General features: G+C 40.7%; 4 protein-coding genes across 4 annotated transcripts; 3 read left to right on the top strand and 1 right to left on the bottom strand.

Annotated features, from left to right (window-relative positions):
• The first annotated feature begins 198 nt into the window (after positions 1 to 198).
• LOC9633093 (glycosyltransferase family 64 protein C4) lies at positions 199 to 1,926 on the top strand. Its single transcript, XM_002967875.2, has 5 exons — positions 199 to 569; positions 645 to 1,044; positions 1,200 to 1,360; positions 1,443 to 1,513; positions 1,618 to 1,926. Exons 1-5 carry the CDS (start codon positions 334 to 336, stop codon positions 1,776 to 1,778), a joined length of 1,029 nt encoding a protein of 342 aa, XP_002967921.2. The 5' UTR covers positions 199 to 333; the 3' UTR covers positions 1,779 to 1,926.
• Positions 1,927 to 17,396: 15,470 nt separating this feature from the next.
• Positions 17,397 to 18,558, bottom strand: LOC9630950. The gene is made up of 2 exons (XM_002967611.2): positions 18,468 to 18,558; positions 17,397 to 18,415 (listed from the first exon to the last, which is right to left on the bottom strand). The coding sequence occupies exons 1-2, from the start codon at positions 18,516 to 18,518 to the stop codon at positions 17,858 to 17,860; spliced, it is 609 nt and encodes a 202-aa protein (XP_002967657.1). The 5' UTR covers positions 18,519 to 18,558; the 3' UTR covers positions 17,397 to 17,857.
• A 121-nt stretch (positions 18,559 to 18,679) lies between these two features.
• On the top strand, positions 18,680 to 22,494 carry LOC9630949 (DNA polymerase I A, chloroplastic/mitochondrial). Its single transcript, XM_024672849.1, has 12 exons — positions 18,680 to 18,935; positions 18,995 to 19,622; positions 19,686 to 19,874; positions 19,943 to 20,604; positions 20,669 to 21,119; positions 21,169 to 21,264; positions 21,320 to 21,412; positions 21,463 to 21,648; positions 21,699 to 21,791; positions 21,841 to 22,053; positions 22,110 to 22,199; positions 22,249 to 22,494. Exons 1-12 carry the CDS (start codon positions 18,724 to 18,726, stop codon positions 22,408 to 22,410), a joined length of 3,075 nt encoding a protein of 1,024 aa, XP_024528617.1. The 5' UTR covers positions 18,680 to 18,723; the 3' UTR covers positions 22,411 to 22,494.
• A 62-nt stretch (positions 22,495 to 22,556) lies between these two features.
• Positions 22,557 to 24,280, top strand: LOC9633092 (intraflagellar transport protein 46 homolog). Its single transcript, XM_024672816.1, has 10 exons — positions 22,557 to 22,637; positions 22,692 to 22,887; positions 22,939 to 23,021; positions 23,086 to 23,111; positions 23,168 to 23,279; positions 23,379 to 23,555; positions 23,616 to 23,711; positions 23,781 to 23,921; positions 23,978 to 24,093; positions 24,147 to 24,280. The coding sequence occupies exons 1-10, from the start codon at positions 22,566 to 22,568 to the stop codon at positions 24,244 to 24,246; spliced, it is 1,119 nt and encodes a 372-aa protein (XP_024528584.1). The 5' UTR covers positions 22,557 to 22,565; the 3' UTR covers positions 24,247 to 24,280.
• Positions 24,281 to 24,926: the final 646 nt, after the last annotated feature.

Below are 24,926 nucleotides of genomic sequence, written 5' to 3'. Positions count from 1 at the left end.
GAGAAAACGCTGCTGGATCTTGTCGACATCGCGCGCCCGAGGAGGGCGATGCGCCATAAACCCTAGAAATCGTCCTGGGCAAAACCTTGTCAAACCACGCGGCCAAGTGTAGGGAATGGAATATTCTGTTAGATAGGTAGGGGGTAATCTTGAAAGGGCAGGGCATGGATTCTGCCGTTGGCCTGCGAGGGAGAGCTTGGCAGCGAGCGCTGCCGGATTGATCTAGGGTTTGCATTGCGAGCTCCGCGGTTCTTGACCTGGATTGGAGCGTTCTTGGACGGAAATACTGGAGTGAGGTAGAGGGTTTATTTTTGCGCGGCCTCTTCTTGTGGGATGGTTGTACTCGACATCAAGCCCGGCAATCCAGGCCCAAGAATGAAGGGACAGAGGGACCGATTGCTGGTCCAGAGATTGCGGATTCTCTTCTCCAATCACTCGTCCTATCACATCAAGCTGCTCGTCTTCGTGGTGATTCTCCTGTCCACGGCGCTGCTGGCGAGGCGCGCGTCCACTCTGGTGGGCTGGAAGCACAGATTGGAGGAGCCGCAGCGCGATGATCAAGATCTCAGGTAAGAGCACAAAAAATCTCTCTTGGCAGTGGGATCCAAGTGTTTGATGCGAAACTTTCGGGATTGGATATCCAGGCAGCGCTACACGGTGCTCGTCAACACCTGGAAGAGGGAGGATCTTCTCAAGAAATCCGTGGCGCACTACGCGTCGTGCAAGGGGGTGGACGCGTTCCGCGTCGTGTGGAGCGAGCCGGAGCCGCCCAGCGACGAGCTGCATTTGTCGCTGCTGGAAACCATCGCCAGGAGGCAGCGGCGCGGATCCAGAGCTCCCGAGCTCCACTTTGATGTCAACCTCGAGGACAATCTCAACAACAGGTTTAAGCCCATCACAGGCCTCAACACCGACGCCGTCTTCTCCGTGGACGACGACGTCCTCGTCTCTTGCGACACCATGGAGTTTGCTTTCAACGTTTGGCTGAGCGCTCGAGACTCCATGGTCGGCTTTGTTCCTCGAATGCACTGGCTCCAATCTAAGGTACTTGGAAAAATTCCCTTCTTTCCCCAGTTCTTTTGGAAACATAGAACGAACAATAGGCTTAGGCTAGTTTCCAGTTCTTTTGCAAACTTAGAACAGTAGGCTTTGCTTCTTTTGGTATTTTCTTACAGTGGTTTTGCATTGCCGATTTCCAGGGCCAAACTCCGACGTATAGATACGGAGGGTGGTGGTCTGTATGGTGGACGGGATCATACAGCATGGTCCTCTCCAAGATCGCGTTTTTCCACAGCAAGTATTTGGAGCTCTACACTTACCAGATGCCTCAGAGCATCCGGAGCTACGTTGCCAACGAGAGGTTTGTTCGTCACGTCTCTCGGCCTCTTGCGGGCCAATTGTCTAGCTTTGTTTTGACGCCTTTCGTGACTTTCGACTCACAGGAACTGCGAGGACATCGCCATGTCCTTCCTGGTAGCAAACGTCACGAAGGCTCCACCAATCTGGGTTAAAGGTGCGTAAAAAACGCACTGAACACCTGTGACGGATTCTAACTTGTTTGTCCGTCTTTGTTGGCCTGTGACGATGTCTAACACGTAGTGTGATTGCTTGTTCCAGGCCGCGTTGTAGAAATTGGCTCTTCTGGAATCAGCAGCTTGACCGGTCACAGCCACCGGAGATCCAGATGTTTAAACCATTTCGTGACTCTGTTTGAAGGCATGCCGCTCGTTCCCAGCAGCGTCAAGGCCGTGAATTCCAAGCGCGAGTGGTTCTGGTGAAGCGGATTTCGTATCTCTGGATTTTGTCTTTTTTGCTGTGTACGCAGTCTTAGTTCGCCGCAGTCACCGCTATTGTATCAAAATCGATTCTTTATTCTTGTAAAGTCGAGTTGGTTCTTAAAAGAAAAAATGCATTTGGAAGGGGAAATATTAAAATTCGACATCCAAATGATTAATCGTCACAGGCGGTCTGTGTGTCCTTCTGCATGTCCATGGTCACAATTTTCAAAGCCTTCGGGTCTGGGTGTCCTTCTGTATGTCCAATGGTCACAATTTTCAAAGCCTTCGAAAAGCTTCCATGTGTGTATCTAGTTTATATATAGAAGAAAATAGTAAAGATTGAATCCAAACCAAAGTCCCACTCATAGATGTATATAAAGTGTTTTAATTGTTGTATATATATAATTTTCTAGTTAAACCTTATAAACTTACAACCCTCTATTGAGCCTTTTAAACTAAAATATAAATGGATAACATAATGTTAATTCATTTTCTCAACCTTGCATAGATTTTGACTGGATTAATGGATTATGACAATTATAAAAGTAGCTTAACTCTATTAGCTGTAAAACCCTAAAAATTAACAATCACAATCCACAGCCACGATCAATAGTCATGATTTTTATTCTCTTCAATGGTAATTGCTCTTTAGATTCTAGTGATATGCTAATTTTTTTAATATTATTTTAATTTTGCAAATAGTAGGATATATTTATTTGATAAATCCACTATGAACAAAGATTTAACGTGTTCTTTATAAGGACACAATCAATCAATGTTTTGGATATTAAAATATGTGTAATTGATTGTGAAAGGAATAATATTTGCTGAGATGAATAAGGTTATAAGAGAGAGGCCCTACAACTATAAAAGTTATAGTGTTAATAATTTATTCTCCCTCTCATCTCCATGCTCTCTTCCCTACAAAAGAGTTTTATTCTTTTGTGAGAAGTGAGAAAGAATTAAGCTTAAAGAGGTTGTTTTCATTCTTTTGTTGACATATGAATCAACCTCTTTGAGCCTAACTCTCTCTCACTTTTCACAAAAGAATGAAATTCTTTTGCAAAGAAAAGAGCATAAAAATGAGAGGGAAAACAAGCTATTAGCATTACAACTTTGGCAATTGATTAGCACCTCTTGCTCATAACCCCATTCATCTCAACAGTATTAATCCTCTTATAATCAATCACATAATTACTATGTGTGGCTTTTTAAGATTCTCATATATCTCTAGATTTTAAATGGTTGTATATTTTGCTAAAATAATTAACTTGTTCTTTACAAGGACATAGCTAATTAAAGCTCACATAAATATAAGAATAGATAGACTTTGAATGGACAATTTATATGCTATAGTACAATAATTTATATATTACCTATATAATATATATATTATCTAGGAAACTTGTATGGGGACTGAAATGGTAGTGGATATATCTAGAATATGCTTGAATATTCTAGGATATTCTACCATTTAAAGGTAGTTATTCATTTAGATTAATCTTATAGTTATAATTTCTAAACATGTTTATAACTTAGAAACATTTTAAACCCTTTCTAGTATATTCTTTTTTATTCTACCATCTACTGGTTGATATGGAATAAGATTAATCTTGTGTTTATAATTATAAACATGCTTATAATTAAAAACTTCATTTGATCAATTGGATTAATATGTAGGAATAACACTACTATTAAGCAAACCAAGTGTTGCTACATGCAACATATAAATTTTTTTAATTATATTTAGATAGTATTTTTAAACTCTTAGTGCTTTAAATTTATTCACAAGTTATTACTGTTCTTAATATCATAAAGCATAGTGAGAGGGATAAATGAGGATTTCCAAGACTTATAATACAAAGGATGGTTCATGTTTTCTGTTATGGCAATTAACTATATATGTATAGACATCAAAATTGCAAAATAAATTACAGATTTTTGTATTCATTATCATTTTTTGGGCAATACTAGTACCATATATAGAGAACGATAATAGAAAAATAAAAACAAGAGATTATCCACATGGCTCATTAACTAAATATCTAAGGGCTTACTAAGAATCTAAATACAATTAAATATTCTTATTGCCAACTGTATCGTGTTAAATCAACTTAAGAAACAATGTTAACAATGTTTTTGTCCTTTATTTTTAAAAATTCACTTTTATTATAAAGCCATTTCTATTTACCAACAAGTTTAATAGGCATAATAATTTTTTCTTTAAATATGGTATTTTTCTTTAAATTAAAATTAAAATATTAAAAGAAACATATGGTATTTTTCTTTAAATTAAAATTAAAATATTAAAAGAAACATATGGCATTTCTCTAAATCATTAAAACATATAAAACATTAAAATACCATAAGAAAAATTTAATTTCTCACACTCCCCTACATCACCGTATTTGTGCCAGTCCTTGACTCGGCATTTCCACTCAATATAAAAGTATCTCCAACAACACTGTAAGTAAGAAGGAAGTAAGAATGCAAGTAAAAGAGGAGAGAAGATCCACTCCACAAATCTGACAAAGACGACGAAGAGGAGGAAAAAGAAGAAGACAAGAAAGAGCTTTCACCACCAACAATGACTCCACTGGCAAAAAGGACCAAGATAACAACAGTCTTGCTTCCAAAAAATAGGATAAAATCAACCACAAGCCAAATCAAAAGCATCATCTCCAAAGAAGAATTGGAGGAGAAGAGTTACAAACAAAGTCAAGAAATCAATCTTGACTTTATAACCACCCCAACCAATGTTGTAGCAGTTCATACTAAGAAAGAAGGGCCAATATCCCCACCCACTGAAAAGAAATGGTAGTTGATGACAGCACCATGCCACAGCATTGCAAGCACTACAGCAAGGAGTGTCTAGACCAAGAACAATATAGAGAGCTAGAGAAGGAGTGATGACATGAACCAGAGCTGCCACACCAGCTGCTCAGCTTGGTCCAATTTATTGATGAAGTCCAACACTTCCAACCAACACCAAAAATGCCAATCCTGGCAGATTTTGCAAGGCAATTCTATGATGAACGAATGAGCACTTTTCTATGCGATGGAGTGTAGGCCATGATCAACATTGTTGTCTTTTAATCCTTGGACACAAAGCTCAACAAGATCTAGAGCGACATCCAACAACTCAAAAGGAGTATTCGAGGTATGTCCTTCTAGAGGATAGTGTGTGTAGAGACACAATGCATCAATGACCATTTTGCTAAAGAAAACATGGAGCTCTGCAGTAAGATCCACACTCTTAAGGAAAAATAGTTTGCAATAATGGAAGACGGCAATGAAAGTGAGCATAACAAGGAGAACAACAATGACAAGGAGTTCCACTAGCAACTCAATAAGTTCAAGGTTGAACTTGTAGAAAATCCAATGCCAACAAGGTCAACTCAAATGCATGGTTAATCTATAGTACTTCACTCTCTCATGACTGAACAGAGATTTGTCTCGAGGCTCTTACTACTCTATCGCATCGGCATGTGCTTGATAGTTAAGATTACGACTTTAACACTCAAGGTTATGATCTTAACAATTAAGACTTAAGAAGAAGTAGTAGTTGCCACCATATAGGAGTAGTTAAAGGGGAGATTTAGCACTTGATCCTTGTCTTTATTTCTATTGTACTCTAGCCTATCACCAATCCACATCCATTTACTTAAAACTTGGAGAATTCTAGTGATGTCAAGTTTATCCTACTTGTATAAGCCTTCTTGGGGATCAAAAGTCTCAAATTAATTTCTAATTAATTTGTGTGTTCAATAGCATATTTTAGGGCAAGAAATATAGTGCTAATGCAAATACAATGATATTGAAAGCCCTTTGGTTTTCTATAATCACTATAGCAAACTGTTATAGCTAGTTCTACATTGAAATCCCTCTCACACTTGCAATAAAATTTGCAACTTGACTTAACCAAATTTTTTTAGTTTTTAAACTTATAAAGCCATCTGTCTTGTCCAAAAAAAAGTAGCATATTGAACATCAAATATAATAGCATTATATGCTTTCAAGTAGTCTTGCTATGTCATGAGTAAAATCTTGTAAAAACATGTGGTATTATTTTTGAGATGCTAGAGGTAATCCCTCTCTAGTAGCAGATCCAGAATTTCATATATAGGGAACTCTAGTTTAGTTTCACTATAGCCCCCAATAGAAAGAGGATTGTTATGTGGAGGTGAAAGTGGAATGTAAGTAAAATTTTGGGATGGAGGTGTAGATTGATATGAAATGTTAGGGGGTCATGTCATTCTCTCATGTGAAATTGCCTTTCAGTATTGGAAATGTAGATAGAGTTGATTCTTTGATGTGATATCAATTTTGAGTCTTTTGAAAAATGATTTCTTTTATTATTATTCACAAACAATTCCTAAAAACTCTTATTGAGGATTCACTACAAAAATATACCTTGATCTTTTTATATGGGAGGATTGTGATATAGGTAGACAACAGAGTTCTTGATATAAACTAATATATAAATTACAAATATCATAAAAAGTTTTATGGAGTACATTTTTTGGTACTTTCTGCTGTGTTATTCATTTCTTCATTTCTCTTATTCTGAATTGTTATTTCAAAAGTAATAGGAGCATTTTTATCAATCATGATAATAGCCTCTACATTCTCAGATGGGTAATAAGGACAAGAAGTGTAATATGGAGATTGTGGTAGTGAAACGAAATTAATATTCTTATATTCCTTTGCATTACAACTTTTACTCATAGATCTTTTATTTTTATTACTTACCATCTTCTCAAGAACCCTAAAAAATTCTTTTGAATGAAGGAATGATTGTAAAAGTAGTTAAAATATTAAGTAGTCAAATCAAAATTTGACAATTGTAACAATAGTCATAGTAAAATAATATATCTTTACAAAACATAGGTTCTCGTGAACTTTGTCTTTTTTAAATGACTCAATATTATAAAACATTTTAACTCAAATATTTACATATTTCAATATTTTAAAGTTCGCTAGAACCTTCATTTCTTCAATTTAGATTTCCTTCATAAGACTTCTAGTTGACAGTGTTGACTTGAGTTGACTTATGCTGAATTGAGCTTAACTTGTGAGCTCAACTCAACTTTGGACTATCCCCCATACCAAAGATGGGCGCAACGACAATATGATCATAACAATAAACTCAATCTAATAAAGTAATATAAGCTTCTTCAAATGATATACTCTATGATTGATGATGGTGTAGTATAGCAAAAAAAGAAAATGTCATGTAGAATAAAAAGGAAGAATGAATATAATAACTATAATCCTAGATCTAGAGAAAAATTAACATAAATCTATATCTAAAAAAGAATGAAGGAATAAAAACAAAGAGTTTTCCTTGGACATGTTGTTCATTGACAAAGACAAGACTCTTGTGATAACCAACATGCAATAAGCATAATCCAAAATATTGAATAAAGCATTATCAAAAAGTTTTGCTTTATAAACACCCCTCATGGGATATAAAAATAGGTATAGTAATTAGGGTTTAAATTGGTACTTATTAGAAGAATATCTTTGTTCTTTCTTATCAATTTCTCCCTAAATTTTTTCTAAGTGCTCGAGCAAAGAGAAGATATGAGAGAATTCTCTTTAAAGTTTGATTAAGAGTCTTGAATTGAGTGTTATAGGAAAGAGCTTAAAGCCAGAATCATTAGTCTGGAGAATGTATGTTACAATAAAGGTAATCAAGTCAAAAAATCTAGTATCAATTTAACAAGAAACTATACAAGGAGTGAAGGATGAAGTTGTTATTTTCTTTAGTAATGAAAATAAATTTTTGGACATATCCCAAACAAAGAGGTGTATTCTTTTTGGATTAGTTTTTGAAATGGTGGATAAGGCATTTTGGCAATCTTAATCATTACAGCTAAAACTAAAGTAATTCAAGTACATGAGAGGTGAGGAACTTTCATCTTCCTACAATGAGAATATATTATTTGAATTTCCATTGGCCAGCTTGATAAATAAAAAGAGAGGCATGGAAACATGTCTTGATCCACATAATTAGTGCCATTGGCTAAGTTCATAAATAAGAAGAGGGGTATGGAGACATATCTTGATTTACATAATTGGTGCAAGGTAAAAATGACCCACTTCCCCATTTTGATAGATTTGATAGTGTCTATAATCTTTCGTGGTGGATCATAGCAAGAATATGTGCTTCTTTGAAGGCTCAATGATCAATCTCTTTAGGCATGATTAATGGGTCACTCCCTATAGAAGGATGCAAGTTAACAATGTGTTGAAGTGGATATTGTGACTCTATTGTGATCAATGACCAAAAGTTTAGCTCAACTATTGAGTATACCAGCTAGTGTCCAACTGGAAAATAAAACCATATAATGAGGAATCACATCCCATTAAAACAAGGGAAGAATTTTTATGAAGGGCACATAAGTATAGTGCATCTATGCAGGGTTGTGCATATGCTCTTACCTATACATAGGACTTTGTGGAGGGGGAGTGCAAGGGATGCCATTATGTACTTGCACTAGAATTGCTCAACCCTGTGGTTAACACTACATTGGAATTGGAATTTGCAAAATTACTCAACCTTGTGGTTGACACTACACTAGAATTAAAACTTGCATTGGAATTGCTCCACCTTGTAGTTGATGCTACATAAAATAGCCATCCCTATGCTAGGCTTTGCTTTTGAATTGCTCAACCTTATGGCTGACACTGCACTAGAATTGGAATTTGCATTGGAATTGTTCCACCTTGTGGTTGACAAAAGCCACCACAGAGATTTCCAATCGTAGCAATGGCCAAAGCCCATAAATTACAGTGGTACTCAAGGGAACCTTCCGCTGCTCCACCTATCAAGCAAAAGGCCACCTCCAACTATTCAGGTTTCATGCTTGTCTTTTTAAAGTTATTGGCAAAACCCCATTGCATATGATCAAGTGGCAATGTGATTCAAGGGAATTGGCACATATCTATACTTCCCCAAGGACCCTAAGGAGCAATTGAGATGTTCCCATAACTGCGAGATCAAGGAGAGGAGGAGATGAATATGCCGAAAGTACCTTTCACCACAATGGAACAATTCTAGATGTGGAGTTCCTTGGAATATCCAAAATCTATAACCCAGTAGACTTTGCCAATGCCAAGGAGATAATATTGCTCCCTAATTCTAAATCCAAGAGTTGTGATGGTATTTCCCAAAGTGACTGATGCCATTAAAGCTCCTAGATCCTATATTGTTGTGATATCCATAATATGGATCTCCTCTCCGGCATGACGAAGAGGTTGGCTGGAATGGGCAAGAGTTTCTAGCTGTTGTCCAAATCTTGAGACGGATTGCAAAAGTTGTCTAAGTGAAAGTGTGATTGAGTGCAATAGATGCTACATAACATCTGTCAGAAGAGTTATAGATGTGGGGGGAGTCCTGGAAGATGTACTAGCCAAGCCTAGAAAAGATGTGTGGTTGAACTAAGAAGGTCTAACATCATTTACAAGGGATCAAGCAAATATTAACTTAAAGGGCAACTTGCATGCAATGGTTGGACTTGGTACTTGTTGAACAACTAAGTCGTGCTCTCCATTGATGTTTGGGGCTGTTGGTTAACATTTCTTCTAAGCTCGAGTCACAACTATAAGTGTCTCATTGTTGATAGTGTTGATGTAGACAGCTGGTTCTTTTCCCTTGCTCGTCGATGGGGCAAGTGCAATTGTGCGTTGTTGGAGCTGCTATTGATATTAATCTAGAGGTGGCCAAAGTGCACAGTTATCAGCAAGGGGATGCTCCTGGACACTTGGCTCTTGGGAGGTCAAAGGTTTGGATGGAGGTGAAAACACTATTCTATCGAGTGTGTACTAGCCTTACAATGGGTACACCAATGACAAGATTGTCTTGATGCTGTTTCTATTTACTGAAGTCTCAACACCTTAAGTTCCTCAAGGATGGCGGTCTAGTGCTATTGCTGTTGCAAGAGATCTTGCTGTTGATGCTCAAGGAGGAGGTCTTTGTACTGGAAAAATTCTGTAATGGCAGATTCTAACATTAGTGGCAATTTCTCTTCCACGACTCTAGGTGTAAGTTGGCGAGAAACCACTGCAATCGGATGCTTAAGAAGGTAGCTAAATGGAGAATGCATTAAGAGTGGCCTTCCAAATTAATCCTCCAGGTGATTGTGAACATGTTGTTAGTAGCATAAATGTTCAAATCACTACAAATGCCCAAACATGATAAATGTTACAAAGTGATGCACCCAATCTAGCAAGTTGAATTGTCCCCCAAATGCCCTAAGCAAAGCTCACAACCAAAATAAATGGTCGTGAATGTTGCAAACTCCAAAAATAAAACTCCAAGAGACGTGAAAATGTTGAGATATCTCCAAAAGAAATGAGTGTTATGCTTTTTACTAAGAACTTCTGCTGTGATGGATGGAATTGCCTAAAAAGTGGCTTGATGCTGGCCTAAGAAGTTAGGTCATCCTTCTCATGCAAAAAATTTACAAAAATTAAGTGCAAGATGGAAAAAAACTCTCAAGAACAATGATCACACTCAAACAAAGATGAAAACTAGTGAAGAGTAGCAGGATTTCACAGGATTGGGCACCAAATTGGATGATTAAACTTGGGAATGATAAATCACAAAAGGATTTACAATCCTAATGTAAGAAATTGCGAGAAAGGCATTAACTTTATGCACTAAAGAGACATGCAACTTTATTCGACACATGGTGATATAGCTACATGCCATAACTTCGTATAGATGAAATCTCACTCCCACAGTCAAAGATCTCTCTATGGGGGTAATTTCTATTGCTCTTCACCTATCCCTCTCTAGGATCTCGACTCCAAATCCCATGGATCCTCTCCATTATCAAGAAATGCTTCAAAAAGAAAGAAGGTAGGTGTTACATCAAGTTCACCATATTGAGGTGTGGCACCTCAATCCTCCTCCTCTTTGTAGCTCTAGTAACATTCTAAGCTCTCTCTCTCTATGCTCAAGCTCAGGACATAAAGCATAGAACCTTTGATATTTCACCCTTGTATGGTTTTTATACAAACATTTGGAATATTTTAAGAATTAAAATATTCCCTCTCTCTCACACAAGATGCCCATGGCTGCAACCAAGGAGTAGGAGAGGGAGCAAAAGTAGGAGTAGGAGTGGGAGTGGGAGTAGGAGTGGGAGTAGAAGTAGAAGTAGGAGTAGGAGTCTTGATCTTAAGCTCAAAATGCTTATAGCTGCAACATTTCCATTGTGAATGCCTTTACTGGGGTAACTGTTTATGATACTTGGCCACCCCAGGTTTTATAGGACTTTCAATGGCTTGCCTATTGATGACTTCTCATGGACTCACCCTGATACTCGAATGTGGTGAGTTGTTATAACACATTTTCACAAGTCCCAAATGACTTACCTAATCAATTTAGTCTCCAAAGATATAGCATCATAAAATCCTTTAGCTACCTATTCACCTTTTATATTTGCCCATCTGTCAAAAACTATTATTGCCATTATAATTGACTTAATACTTATTACTTGTCTATGGGTGATAAGTTATGCTGAATTTCATGTTAGTGCAATATTACTCCAAGAGAGTTCTTTAGAATTTACTAGTGAAAATCTTATCTCGGTTCAAGATAATTTCCTCTAGCCTTTCCCACACTCAAACAACTTATTCAAAGAATAACTTTGCCACACTTTCCACATCCATTTTCATTGTGGTGCCATTTTGGAAAATTGGTCCACCACCACAAATATAACATCAAACTCTTCACTTGAGGGGAGTTTCGTGATAAAATCCATTATAAGACATTTCTATAACCAATTGGGGATTAAAAGGCTTTGCAACCCACTAGCCTTGTCACGGCATATGTTTAGCCAATGATACTTTTATTTGAGTAAGTCTATTGTTTCAAGCACTCCACTATGTCTTACAAAAGGTTTATAATGCCAATCTTTTAAGGCCATCTTCCTTAGTTCCCCTTCTAGGACATGCCCCTTGAAATGAGTTTGTTACATTCCATATAATTAGTTTTCTCTTCCTTAGGCAGTTTGCCTCTTTAGTGGGCATTGTGTGCATTTTGGTTCCTTAACAACATTTCTTGTGTTAGACTATTGTCCTCATATGTTATTTGCATATCATCCCAAAAGGTTGTTATTGCATTGGATATTACCAACTTTAAGCTTGTTTTTTTATTTATAGCATCTACCATAATATTGCTCTAATGTGGTTGTTCACATTTCTTTGCTTGAACATTCTAGGATTCATATTAAGCCCATCCTTACATAATATATGCTTAAGAAATTCTACCTCTTGTGGAGCAAAGTCACACTTGCTCCCTTTAGCATAAAAATTGTGTTCCCTTAATTTCCCAATCATCTTTGTCAGTTATTTGCCATACTCTTTTAGCATTTTGCTATAGATTAGGATGTCATCAATGTAAACCACTACAATATGATCTAGATATGGTACAAAATTTTGCCTTTCCTAACTCAACTAACAGGTTTGTAATCCTTGATAAAGGGTATTTGTTCTTCTTTGTATATTTGTTAAGCAACTAATAATCTATGTATATGTGATAGAACCATTTTTTTTTCACAAATAATAGTAGCACTTCATATGGCAACTTGCTCAACCTACCTTTTATCAACCAACTCTTTAAGTTGGCATTTGAGTCCCTTAAGTTTTTTTTTATTCAACTGATAGGGGAGATGAACCATTGCTTTAACACCCTTGACATACTCAATTTTATGTTTTATCGGCCAAGTAGGGGGTAGCCTCGTTAGTAATTCCTTTGGCATAGTATTTTAAAATTAATCTAACATTTGTTAAATCATTAAATGCACTTCCTCTGTTCCTGTCTTTTTATCAATACAAAAATGCTACTTTAGTTTCTTCAGTGAGTTGTTCTTTCATGGATACCAAGTTTAAATAAGAGCCTTTAGCTTTACATTGCCCTATCTTAAGATTCTAAGCCTTTACCCTAGATCATTCTCCTCGGGCATTTGCCAATACCACTAAATTTTTACCTTATCCATATAAAGTTACCATAAACTGATTGAATTAATCCATTCCAAAGATTATATAAAACCTTGCTATGTCCAAAATGGTGAAATCTACTTTAACTTTTACTTGTCAAAATACCTCATTGATGCTTTAGTTACTTTGAACAAACTTTATAGTTCTTGATTCTTTTAGTTAATGCATTGTTAGTTTGGCTTGCCAAACTATGTCTATAGCCATAAAATTATCTAAAACACCCATGTCAATAAGGATCTTAACAAAGTTGCCTTTGAGATTCCTTCGAAGGGCTAGTAGATATTATAAACAACTCTTTACCAAAGTTGTTTATGTGATGAGTAACTTTGAATTAGGGATTGAATCACATATCTTAATTTGAATTTCACCTGATTTAATGGCCATATTAACTTTGGCCTTATTTGAGTAGGGATATTCTTTTGAAAAGTGTCCCACTTCATCATAATTGTAGCATATATTATTCCTTACACTACTAGTAGACTTGGCTTTTTTTATTAGTGGGTTTGTCTTTTTTCATCTAACTCCCCTATATACTTGCTTTTTAGCCACTAAATTTGCCTTTTCGAAACTTTGAAGATTCATTTTTAGAGAAACTCTTCCTGAATTTCCCTTTTCCAAATGTCCCTCTTGATTTTGTTCCCTTGCTAAACATGGATCTAAACCCTATCGTGTTCTCTTTTCACAAGTTATTATTGAAATACAATTGGATAGTTGCATCCAATGATTCTCTGTAATTGGTCAAGCTCTAGAGCATCACTTCTTTCGGAGCCTAGGTTAAGTTTGATATGAAAGCATAAAATGCATCCATATCACCCATATCTATAACAATTATCTTTTTGGCCATAAACACATTCCTATACTCTTGAATGATTTCTATTTACTTCAACTTACTCAACTTATCTTTTAAATATAGAGTAGCATTTGAGGGAACATAAGCCCTTGTTTCATTTAATCATACGTTATCATTGGCATATTGAGGAGATAGCAAGAAAGGGCAGATAGACCCTTTCATCATGCTTATATCATCATCTTCCACAAGTTGAACTTTAAGTTTTATCAACTTTAGTTGCAAAACGGCTGGGAAAAATCACAATTCTCAATTATGATTCAAAGTAGGTAAAGAAGCTGTAAGCCATAAATTTTTCCTTTCTAATTTGCCAGCTTACCTCGTCTATCCGACCAACACTACCTTGGCTTGTGCTAAGTTCCCTCGCCAAGGTTCTCGCCTATTGTACCAGCTCCTACTTGGTTTCAGTTACTCACTGCACAAGCAATGGAGTGTTAGCCTTCCATCCACGGATTCCCAAATCTCTCCCAATCCCCCTCCCCGGGTTAGACTGGACTTAAGGTTCGGCTACACTCCCCACAGGCACAAGCAGCCAAGCACACTAAGCCTCCAGGTTCCTAACACCCCTTGGTACAACAAGACTTGCTCATGGGACCCTCTAAATCCCAAGCCTTGGGTGCAACACTTGCTTCAAGACATCGGGGCGAAACACCGTGGCCTAACGGCCCGGTATGGGCACCCCTACCCCCCCACTTCCATCCCGAAAGGAAGGCCCAAGCCCCTAGGAAGGGTGAGGACCAATGAGCCACAAGGTACTCAAATGGGGCACCACTCCATATGAGCCGGGAGCACCGCAGTCGGTTTCCCTTTTGGGAGTGGGAGCTGCTCTTGAGCACTCCCCTGGATAGCCCCTCCAGCACCACCCAAGCCCATGCTCACTCCCACCCAAGGCCCCTCGGCCCCAGTCTCAACCTCAAGTCAGTTTGGAGGCACCACTGGAGAGTTCCTTCAAGACTGGTTCCTAGACCTCACTATCCCTACTATACTTTTGGAACCCCCTGCAGCCCCCCCCCCTGGGAGACACACACTTTGGGCTTTCACCCCTTGACCCGTATTAGTATTTGGACTTAGTCTCAAATTCGATCTCGGACTCGATCTCGAACCCGACTTCGGATTCGGTCTCGAACTCGATCTCGGACTCGATCTCAGACCCGATCTCGGACTCGACTTCAGACTCGACCTCGGACTCGGTATCGGACCCAATTTGGATCTCGGACTCCGTCTCGAACTCGGTCTCGAACTCGGTCTTGATCTCGGTCTCCGATTCGGCCTTGGCTCGATCCCGGACCCTATCTCGAACTCGGTCTCAGAGTCGGTCTTGGACTCGATCTTTGACTCGGTCCCATCCGATGAACTCTTTGTCATTTCAGTCAAGCTTTCGGGGATCCTTTAGCCTACGACATCTCGGGGAGTCGGTTCCTTACAGAAGCAAGACAAAACAAGACTGTCATTTTTGCAAAGTAAGTACTCAACTCGGAACTTTTTCTTTTTTCATTTCTCTATGAACATTCTTTCCATTGTAGTCAACGAGATTGAATTGGAGCGCATAAACCCTTTTTTCCAATCGGTTAAGGGTTTTGGGATACTTGGGGTTAAGTGTCCTTGAGTTCAAATAATACTGGTTGGGTGAACTCCCAAGAAGTTCAAATTCAAAAGTTTACACACAACTTAAGTCCAATTATTTATTGTATGAGCAATAGAGTGTTATCCAACTCTTCATGGGTTCCCAAACTCTCTCCTAATCCCCCTCCTAGGTTAGATTAAATTTAATGTTCAACTACACTCCCTACAAGCATAAGTAGCCAAACACACCAAACTTCCAAGTTCTTAACATCCCATGATACACAAAGCTTGATTATGGGATCCTCTAAATCCCAAACCTTGGATGCATCTTTTAATCTGGGACACAAAGAGGAAACACCATGGCTTAATGGCCCAAAATAGATGCTTCAACTCCCCATCTCCATACCGAAAGGAAGGGTTGAGGACCAATGAGCCATATAGTACTCAAGTAAAGACCACTCCATCTAAGCCAGAAATATTATAATTAATTTCCCTTGCAGAGTAAATGTTGCTCTTGAACACTTCCTTGAGGAGCTTTTTTGGCACTCCTCACACCCATACTCACTCCCACCCAAAATTACTCACCCCCCAATTCCAACCCCAACTTAGTTTAGAAGCATTGCTAAAGAATTCCTTCAAGACTAAATCTTTATCCTCACTATCCCTACTATACTTTTGAAACCCCAACACCCCCCACTAAAGGATGATCGCTTTCCCTTGGACTTGATCTCGGACTTGGTTTTGGATTTGATCTCAAATTCAATCTCATCCAATGAACTCTTTATTGTTTTGGTTGTGCTTTTAGGGATCTTTTAACCTACTACACCTCGAGGAGTTAATTCCTTAAACTAACACTAAATAATAAAGATACAAAAGTTTAATTTCTCTAGATTATACTACACCTCTTTTTGAGGTCCCTCACCACCAAACCACCCCCCAACTACCTCAAAAGCTCACTGTACCACCACTCCATTATGAGCCCTTAAGGTAGGTTAAGTTCTTTAGTCTACCTATATGATCAAGGCTAGCACCTAACAGCATAAGAGCTTGTCCTCTACAAAAAAATTTCTCTTGTATGTAGAAAAGAGAAGTTTGTCAATGGAAAGACTTACACTTTTTCTTTCCCATGAAAGTTTATGAACAGCACCAAAAAGTGGTCATGAAATCGATCTATACTCTCTAGTCATCCAAAGGTCCTAGACTCAAGGCTGGTTTTGGTTCCCAAGACCTTGAGCCTCACAATGAACAAGGTGGACAAGGGCAACATGTGGAATCTATGGATCCCCTTGGCTGAGAAGTTACTAGTGTAAGATAGTGATGTAGACCATGCAACGTAGCCCATGGTGAAGATATATTTGTGTTCTTGGGCACACACTATTTCTTCTCAAAAAGCTGGAAGCATCCTCTTCGTGATGTCAATCTTGTACTCTTTCTCCATGATGATGGAGAACTCGTAAAGGCCAACTTCGCACAGCCAATTGTCAAGTGCCCTTGTCCTCTTCCAAAGGAAAAGATAGGCAGAGTGTTTCTCTCTTTGCTGTTTTAACTAATACGTTGTCCAGCCTGTGTGTTGGCCAAACATTTAGTTTTCTTTGTCATGAGACTAAAGAATTTTTAAAGCATCCGCTCGCGCCAGAAGTGGACGCTTCTCTCACGCAAGCACACCGCACCCAAAATCCCGTTTTATCTCGCTCCTAAACATGTGTCAAATTCCCCCAATGAGCATGCAGAATGTGCTACTCTCATTGGCCTAGCAAACATCAAGAAAAGTTTTACCATAACCATGGCTACCGAGCCTGCCCCGGACCTGCGATCTGACGGCCACGAGCCTCCGGCCTCTATCGTTTTATTGTTGTAGATGTGCAACTATTAGTCTGTATTGTTGGCAAGTATCAAGAAGTAAAATACAGAAGAAACTCGAAATTATAATAAGAATTCCAGTGGCCAATCTTTAGCTGGACAAAACTACACTGCTAACCACATTCTTCATAAAAACTTGGATTTGCTGCGCATCAAAGCTGCTCAGTTGCGGCAAACAAAATCAGAATTCCCCTTGTGTACAGTGAACTAGTCCAAAAGAAAGACAAATACAAAAGAATGCTTTTGCTCAATCAAGAATGTTTTTGCTCGATCAAGAGCGCTGTTGGGAAGGAGTGGCCTTGATCATTTTATTGGACGGTAACTGTGGAGCAACAATCAAGGTGGCAAAGCTCTAGGGGGGACGTTATAGTTTGCGATTACTGCGCAGCCGATGCTTAAGCTAGCAAGAGAAAACTCTTTCTTTTCTGTCCAAGGAACAACATTTCATGAGACTTGGGCTCGCGAGCGCTCAAGCTATAAAAAGAATCGATCCGACTAAAGCTCGAGATATATAGAGCTGCGACGCGAGCGAGGCCACGAACACAACCTCGACTTCACCTTCACCGATGGCCTCTCCTTCCTGGCATGGAAAACGACGCTTCATGCTCACAAACAACGAGCTCACCGATTTCTCATCGCTTTTGTCCCTGTTTCTATATAACAATGGCCAAACTCTCTCACGAATTTCTCTACGCAGTCTCTCAAGAGTGCTTGCCTGCCCTGGAAGAAATAAGATGACCACCACCCCTCTCTGGTCTTGCCACGATGTGAGAAAGTCTAGAACCTCAATCGTACCTCGTCACGATTCCTCGAGCTTGATCGCCACTGTGCGGGCTTCGGTATCACCTACGGGCTGGTACTCCAGGCCTTGTTCGATCTCTTTGCTAAACTCCTGGTACTCCGGCTTCACCCTTCGCACGGGGACCGTGACCGAGTAGACCGTCCCAAGCTCGGGGTCGGCCAGGACGTTGAGCTGGACCTTCTCCTCCGACTCGATCTCCACAAAGTCGGCCAAGGCGCCCACGATGTTCGTCACGATCTTCTTCTTGGCGTCGTCGGTGATGGAGCAGCGATCCGAGATGAGGATCATTTTCAGCCGCTGCTTGGCGATCTCGGCATTGGACGCGAAGGGCCTGGCGGCGGCTGTATCCTCTGGAGGGAAGAGGATCTCCCAAGCACGGGCCAGGCGCTCCAAGAAACCCCCCGATCTCTTCTCCTCCTCGATATCGAGGCGCTGGTGTTGTAAATCCTGTTCTAAGGCTCGAATCGGCTGTGCTGGTGAAGATCGAAATCTGGAAGACAGGCGGGCGCTCCGCGGTGGCAGCTTGCGCGAGCCCGGAAAAGAGAAATTTCGATCCTACGCCAGGAAAACGATCAAAATGCTGATTATCCACCGGTAATCGACTTACTTCCGCCAGGCAGCCTCCAATCCGTCCAGTGCAGTGAACTGATCGCAGCATTCTCTCGCGATTTGGAAGAACCCTAGGAGGAGATTTTAGGGTTCTTCCATTTCACTGGCTAAATACCAGTGGTATATCGCCACGTGGAGTTATCAAGCCAACGTGGATTTAAGCCCGCATTTCTCGCAAAAATGAATGGAGTTAAACCCCAGAGCCCTAACCTCGGGGTTTTGGCGTTCTTCATGAAGCAGCAGCAGCGCCTTGGATGTTTGGGGCCAGCGCTTGGAAGTGGAGAGCGGTGAGTGTGAGAAGAATGGCATTAGGAGCGATAGGACCAGTGCCGCCATGGCCAAGCAGCAGCGCGGCGATTCCTGGGGGAAATTCGCGATTTCGCCCCTCATCGTGCTCGCAATCCTTCTCAGCAGTGCCCGTGAAGACTCTCCCAGCGCCAGAAGAGGAAGAGCTTGCGTTATTTCGGTACGCTCCCAGTTTTCTCGAAAGTTTTCTAGTTCTTATTGGCTCTTTGTTAAATGCAGGCTTTACAGAGAGAAATACTATGCCAATTCGATCAGCATTCAAGTCCCTGTGAGGCACACTATCTCGCTGCAAGAGCCAAAAGGAAAGTCGCCATTCAGTTCGAGTACTACCAAGGAAACACCCGGAGCGACGCCACCTCGCTCGGAGAGCGCGTCCATATCCAGGCAGAAGAATTACAGTGATTCTTTGCTAACTCATCCCCCTCCTCCTGTGGAACCCCGTGTTGCTGCTCCGGAGTTCACGCAGAGGAACTTTGTAAGTTTCCCACGAAGACAGGTTCCTCAGTTTCAGCCCAGATGTGCTCCACAAAATGGAAGCCTGCTACAAGAGAAGAGTCGAACCGCAAAAGTTCATGCGGCAGAGACACAGACGAAGCCAGCTCCTCCTCCGCCTCAAGCAGTGGTGCAAAAGCCTTCACCACAGGCTCGGACTGTGCCTCCAGCTATTCAGCCGAAGAGACGGCTTCCGACTCAAATCCCACTGAACAAAAAGGCAGCACCAGTGTTTACGTGGGACATCACCCTGAATGACGACATTCTCGTAGTAGAAACCGAGAAGAGTGCAGAGAAGGTGGTGAAGCTGCTGATGGAGAAGTATAAGGATGAAGTTCATGCTTGTGACACAGAGGTATTTGGTTCTGGTCTGTTTACCTCCGCTTGCCTGCTAACGAGCTGTTTCTCCTTCATGCAGGTTGCGGATATTGATGTCAAAAAGGAGAGTCCCGTTGGTCATGGAAAGCTTACGTGCTTCAGCATCTATTGCGGAGTAAACGTGGACTTCGGTGGTGGAAAGTCCCGAGTCTGGGTGGATTTGCTCAATGGTGGACCAGGAATTTTGGATGTTTTCAGGCCTTACTTTGAGAACGCAGAAATCAAAAAGGTATTTGATAAAAAAAAAACAAAAAAAAAAAAACCCTTAATGTCTCTTACAATGTCCTGTTTCTGCAGATCTGGCACAACTACAGCTTTGATAAGCACATTCTCGGGAACTATGGTATCAAAGCTGCTGGTTTTTATGCCGACACGATGCACCTTGCCCGCCTCTGGGATTCTGCACGGGGAGGACTTGGTTATTCGCTGGAAGCGCTGACCGCTGATCCGAAGGTTATGGACGACAGGCCATTACAGAATGGGAAGACGTCGATGAAGGATCTGTTCGCAATTACAAACGTGAAGAAAGATGGCAGTGAAGGGAAGCTGAAGGTTATTCCACCCGTGGAAGAGCTCCAAACGTCAAAAGACACCCGTGACAAGTGGATTTACTACTCGGCGCACGACTCGGTTTGTACATGGCACTTGTGGTCATCGCTCAAAAAGAAGCTGCTGAAGGCTTCATGGTACATGGAAGGCGATAAGAGGGGCAACATGTACCAGTTTTACGAACTCTATTGGCGGCATTTCGGAGATGTTCTCGTCCGAATGGAAGCCGAAGGCATGCGGGTTGACACAGTACATCTTGCGGAAGTTGAGAAGGTTGCGCTTAATCAGAAGCAGCTCTCCGTAAGCCGCTTCCAGAAATGGGCTTCTCAGTACTGCCCCGACGCAATGTACATGAATGTTTGCAGTGACGTCCAAATTCGACAAATTTTGTTCGGGGGGACTTCTAACAAGTAAGCTTCTCCAACGCTTTTCGTGATTGACTTCATTCATTTAATTACCATTTTCCTTTTGCAGAAAGGATCCTTCAGTTTCGTACCCAAAAGAGCGGACTTTTAAAGTTCCAAACTCCGATAATTATCTAGAACCGGGTGCGAAGACCGTGAAAAAGTATCGATCTATATCGTTGGAAGGCATTGACGTCCAACTTCCTGTTGAAACATTCACTCCATCGGGTTGGCCGGCGGTCAGTGGTGCAGTTTTGAAATCTCTTGCCGGCAACGTCGTCACAGACTACGACGAAGAAGAGGACGAGGCGGAATTCTCTCCCGAGGCTTCCACTTTTATTACATCCGGTGGTGTCGAAGGGACTGACGGAGATAAAAGTGAAGACTTGTCAGCTTATGGAAAAGCATATGGCGCTTTTGGGGGTGGAGAAGAAGGCAAGAAGGCGTGCATGGCAATTGCTGCGCTCTGCGAGCTATCCTCCATCGATACGCTAATATCAAACTTTATCCAACCTTTACAGGTATACTTTTATTTCAATCATTGCTTTGTTTATTAACGGTGCTCTACAGAATGGCCAAATTCTTGGTCCGGACGGTCGCGTTCATTGTTCGCTCAATATAAACACAGAGACTGGACGTTTGTCTGCTAGAAGGCCAAATTTACAGGCAAGTTTACAAAGATCATCTTTCTTGAACATAGTGTGGTAACTTTTGTCTGCAGAACCAACCTGCTTTAGAAAAAGATCGCTACAAAATCCGAAAAGCATTTATCGCCCCTCCTGGGAAGTCTTTGATTGTTGCGGACTACGGACAGGTATATTTGTTTGTTTCTTCAACTTCATAGTTTGCAATCTCGTTGGACAGTTGGAACTTAGAATCCTCGCTCACATGAGTGGCTGCAAAAGCATGCTGGAGGCGTTCGAAGCTGGTGGTGACTTCCATTCGAGAACAGCGCTAAACATGTATCCTCACGTCCGCAAAGCTGTAGAGACCGGAGAAGTCCTTCTGGAATGGTCTGGCGAAGGCAAGTCGCCAGTCCCGCTACTCAAGGTACTGCTGTTCGCTAGTTTTTGGTAGTCCAAAACTTGTGCTACTGGCAGGATAAATTCGGTAGCGAGAGGAGGAAAGCGAAGATGCTCAACTTCTCCATTGCATACGGCAAAACTGCCATGGGCCTTTCAAAGGACTGGAAGGTTAGCATAGTTCCCTTCCAATTCGTTGTTTCATTCTTCTTTCCTGCAGGTAAGCCTGTACGAAGCCCAGCAGACCCTGGACCTCTGGTACAACGATAGAAGCGAAGTGAAAGAATGGCAAACTGATACCATCGAGAGAGCACGCATCACGAAGCGAGTGCACACCTTGCTCGGCAGGAGTCGACATCTGCCAGACATCAACACATCGATCTCGGTACTTCGCGGACACCTCGAGCGAGCTGCGATCAACACTCCTGTGCAGGTACACTTGTATACTTCCTGTCCTGTTCTTGATCTTCTCTATCCTTTCGATTCCAGGGGAGTGCCGCGGACGTTGCTATGTGCGCAATGCTGGAGATCGACCGGAACTCAAGGCTTCGAGAGCTGGGATGGAAACTAATCCTTCAGGTATCCAGTTTCTCGATCTCTGTGGATTGACAAAAAGCGGTGGAAACAGGTCCACGACGAAGTGATACTCGAGGGGCCATCGGAATCGGTGGAAGAGGCGCAAGAGATAGTCGTGAAGTGTATGTCGTTTCCATTCGAGGGCGAGAACTTCCTCAAGGTAAATCTGGACGTGGACGCTGACCATGCAAAGAGCTGGTACGAGGCCAAGTAGCTCCTCCCAGTTTTGCCTAAATTTTGTAGAGCTTTGTTGTATATTTGCAAGGGAATTCTAATGGAAGGATATATTCTATAGCGATACCTAATTCAAATGGAAGAATATTCTATAGTGATCCTTTCTTCCCTATGAAGCCCTAGATTTCGTCGCGCATGGCGTCATCGCGGGTCTCCGGTGTCTCGGATTTCGAAGGCTTGCTCCTGGACGACGAGGAGGAAGACGATGTAAGTATCCTCTTTGTGGCTGCGATTGAGCTCCTGTGAAATATCGTGCTCCAGCTTTCGGATGTGATCGTGGCGTCGCAAATGCAGCTATCGGACATTGGCGCTGGATCGCAGGAGAGCGACGCGGACAAGACGGTCAGGGAGAGCTCGCTTGCTGTCCCGGAGAGCTCGCTCGAGGAGGCGTTCGGCTTGAGTGACAAGGGGTTTCGAGACGCGTTTGGCTTCCAGGAGAACAACAGTGTAGCTGAAGGTTTGGAGAATTTCCTCCATTGTTTTCAGGCTGGTTTTTTCTTCTCTGTAGGTGATCGGGTCCTTAGCCGGAGATCATCGCAAAGAACTCCTGCGGATGATAGTGTTCGAACTGAGATGTTTTTCCAACCCGAGGTAACAATCCCTTTTAAGTATTCTCACTAAACTTTGTCTGAATGAAATCTTCTTCTTTTGTTAGAAGGATGCAAGCGTCCAATCAAACAGGTGAAAAATAAAAGATTTGAGGAGGTGAGCGTTCAGTGTTTGTTTTTTTCATGCAGTGAAGAGGATTCCATAACGAGCAGAAGCTATCCAAACGATAGCTTGTTTAGTGATTTTCCAGCTCAGAAGAAATCCCATCCCGCAACAATTGAGCGCAATCAGCCCTCCAAAGTAAGATGGTTTTCAACAAGAACATGTTTGATCGATGGTAATAGCTTAATTCATTCATTCATTCATTTCTCGTTGTCTAAGTTTTCCTTTCTCTTGCAGCTTAGTGAAGAGATCGAAGGTCTCTTTCAGCTCATCCATTGCTACAAGCCTAAGGAACTGGAACTGCGGACAATCCTGAAACCTTTTATTCCGGACTTCATTCCGGCTGTTGGTGGAGTGGACGAATTTATCAAGATTCCACGCCCCGATGGGCAGCCTGACTTCCTTGGTTTGAAAGTAGTTTATCCCTTTCTCTTTTCTTCTAGTGTCCGAACTAACTGTTAACTCGCTTCGCAGGTTCTAGATGAACGCGGACCCAAGCAAAGTGATCCTGCGGTGATAAACTTACAGCTGCGGGCTTCATCGATGAAATCAAACCTCCATCCCCTTCAAGTATGAAACGTGATAATGTTTTCCTTTCTCGTTGTTTTGCTTTTCTAACTATCTATGTCAATGATCAAGGTGGCATCAGTCGAAAATCCCGAGAAGAATCCGAAAAAGCTGGATTCATGGATCAACAGTATCAAGGAGCTACATAGAAGTAAGCCGCCTCCTTCGGTTTCATACTCGAAGCCAATGCCTAGCATTGACAAACTCATGCAGGTGGTTTTCTCCCATTTCTTTTTTATATTATTCTGATGTAACAATGGAGTTTTCAGGAATGGCCTGTTGAGCTAGAGAAGATACTTACAGCCGTTGAACTGCCAACAGAGAAGCTGGACTTGGACATTGGCACATTTTCAGATGTGTGCTGCTCGATCCTTGACATTCCTGTGTAAGTAAGCATTGAGATTTTTTATCTTTCTTATTTTCCTTGCTTCCAAACAGCTACAAGAGCCGCATTGAATCTCTACATGTAATGTTCTCCTTGTTCCTCGAGCTTAAGAACAGCATGCCTTTCCCAGATGAGTGGGCCAGTAAGCGGTAAACAGTTCTCATGCTGATTAGAACTAATGTAAAATGAGAAGGAATTTTTAATTTGTTTACTTAATTATGATAATTTAAAAATCATTGTTGATGTTTTCAAATAGAATATAATATCTTGTTCATCTAAAATAAGAAATATAAATTTAGGATTGGTAAATCTTATTGTGCTTTACAAGTTGATCACAAGATTTGCAAAATTTAGCTATATGAAGTTAATGTCCTTTCATGAAATGTATAATAATATATTTCAAGGTTAATGTTTTTTAGGCTTTACTAAAAGATCTTCTATAAATCTTTTGTATAATGTTTGCATGTATGATAATGAATTTTGGGCAACTTTTTATCCTATGTTAATTTATTTCGAGTCTAGAAGAAAACTTGAACTTTACTATAACATACATGGTTTTCATCCTATATCTTATGGTGAATAAGTATAGGATAACTGTGGAGATAAACCTAACTTTTAGACATGTATGCCACAAGAAAGAAAGTTTTAAGGCTTTAGCCATTGAACCAAAAGATGATATTAAACTCCTGAGCATATAATTAAAGAGTTAAAAAATAAGAGTATAGAGTAATATTAAATTTTTTTTGGAGTATCTAATATCCAAATGTGAAGATTAGTATGTAAAATAGAGTCAAAGTTTAGTGCTATTTCAATATATCAATTACTCTACCAAT

This window comes from Selaginella moellendorffii, unplaced genomic scaffold (genome assembly GCF_000143415.4).
Source record: "Selaginella moellendorffii unplaced genomic scaffold, v1.0 SELMOscaffold_9, whole genome shotgun sequence".
Lineage (NCBI taxonomy): Eukaryota > Viridiplantae > Streptophyta > Lycopodiopsida > Selaginellales > Selaginellaceae > Selaginella > Selaginella moellendorffii.
Note: the sequence above shows the minus strand (reverse complement) of the source record. Positions and strands in the feature narration are given on the sequence as shown.

What these genes read in the sequence shown, in the direction of transcription:
- LOC9630949 (XM_024672849.1), top strand. Translation starts at nt 18,724, where the DNA reads ATGTTTGGGGCCAGCGCTTGGAAGTGGAGAGCGGTGAGTGTGAGAAGA. An exon ending in AGAACGCAGAAATCAAAAAG is followed by an intron (nt 19,875 to 19,942) that starts GTATTTGATAAA and finishes CTGTTTCTGCAG; the next exon opens with ATCTGGCACAACTACAGCTT. An exon ending in GCCTTTCAAAGGACTGGAAG is followed by an intron (nt 21,792 to 21,840) that starts GTTAGCATAGTT and finishes TCTTTCCTGCAG; the next exon opens with GTAAGCCTGTACGAAGCCCA.
- LOC9630950 (XM_002967611.2), bottom strand. Translation starts at nt 18,518, where the DNA reads ATGCTGCGATCAGTTCACTGCACTGGACGGATTGGAGGCTGCCTGGCG. An exon ending in TTGGAGGCTGCCTGGCGGAA is followed by an intron (nt 18,416 to 18,467) that starts GTAAGTCGATTA and finishes TTCCTGGCGTAG; the next exon opens with GATCGAAATTTCTCTTTTCC.
- LOC9633093 (XM_002967875.2), top strand. Translation starts at nt 334, where the DNA reads ATGGTTGTACTCGACATCAAGCCCGGCAATCCAGGCCCAAGAATGAAG. An exon ending in TGCACTGGCTCCAATCTAAG is followed by an intron (nt 1,045 to 1,199) that starts GTACTTGGAAAA and finishes GCCGATTTCCAG; the next exon opens with GGCCAAACTCCGACGTATAG. An exon ending in AGCTACGTTGCCAACGAGAG is followed by an intron (nt 1,361 to 1,442) that starts GTTTGTTCGTCA and finishes TTCGACTCACAG; the next exon opens with GAACTGCGAGGACATCGCCA.
- LOC9633092 (XM_024672816.1), top strand. Translation starts at nt 22,566, where the DNA reads ATGGCGTCATCGCGGGTCTCCGGTGTCTCGGATTTCGAAGGCTTGCTC. An exon ending in GAACAACAGTGTAGCTGAAG is followed by an intron (nt 22,888 to 22,938) that starts GTTTGGAGAATT and finishes TCTTCTCTGTAG; the next exon opens with GTGATCGGGTCCTTAGCCGG. An exon ending in TCGATCCTTGACATTCCTGT is followed by an intron (nt 24,094 to 24,146) that starts GTAAGTAAGCAT and finishes GCTTCCAAACAG; the next exon opens with CTACAAGAGCCGCATTGAAT.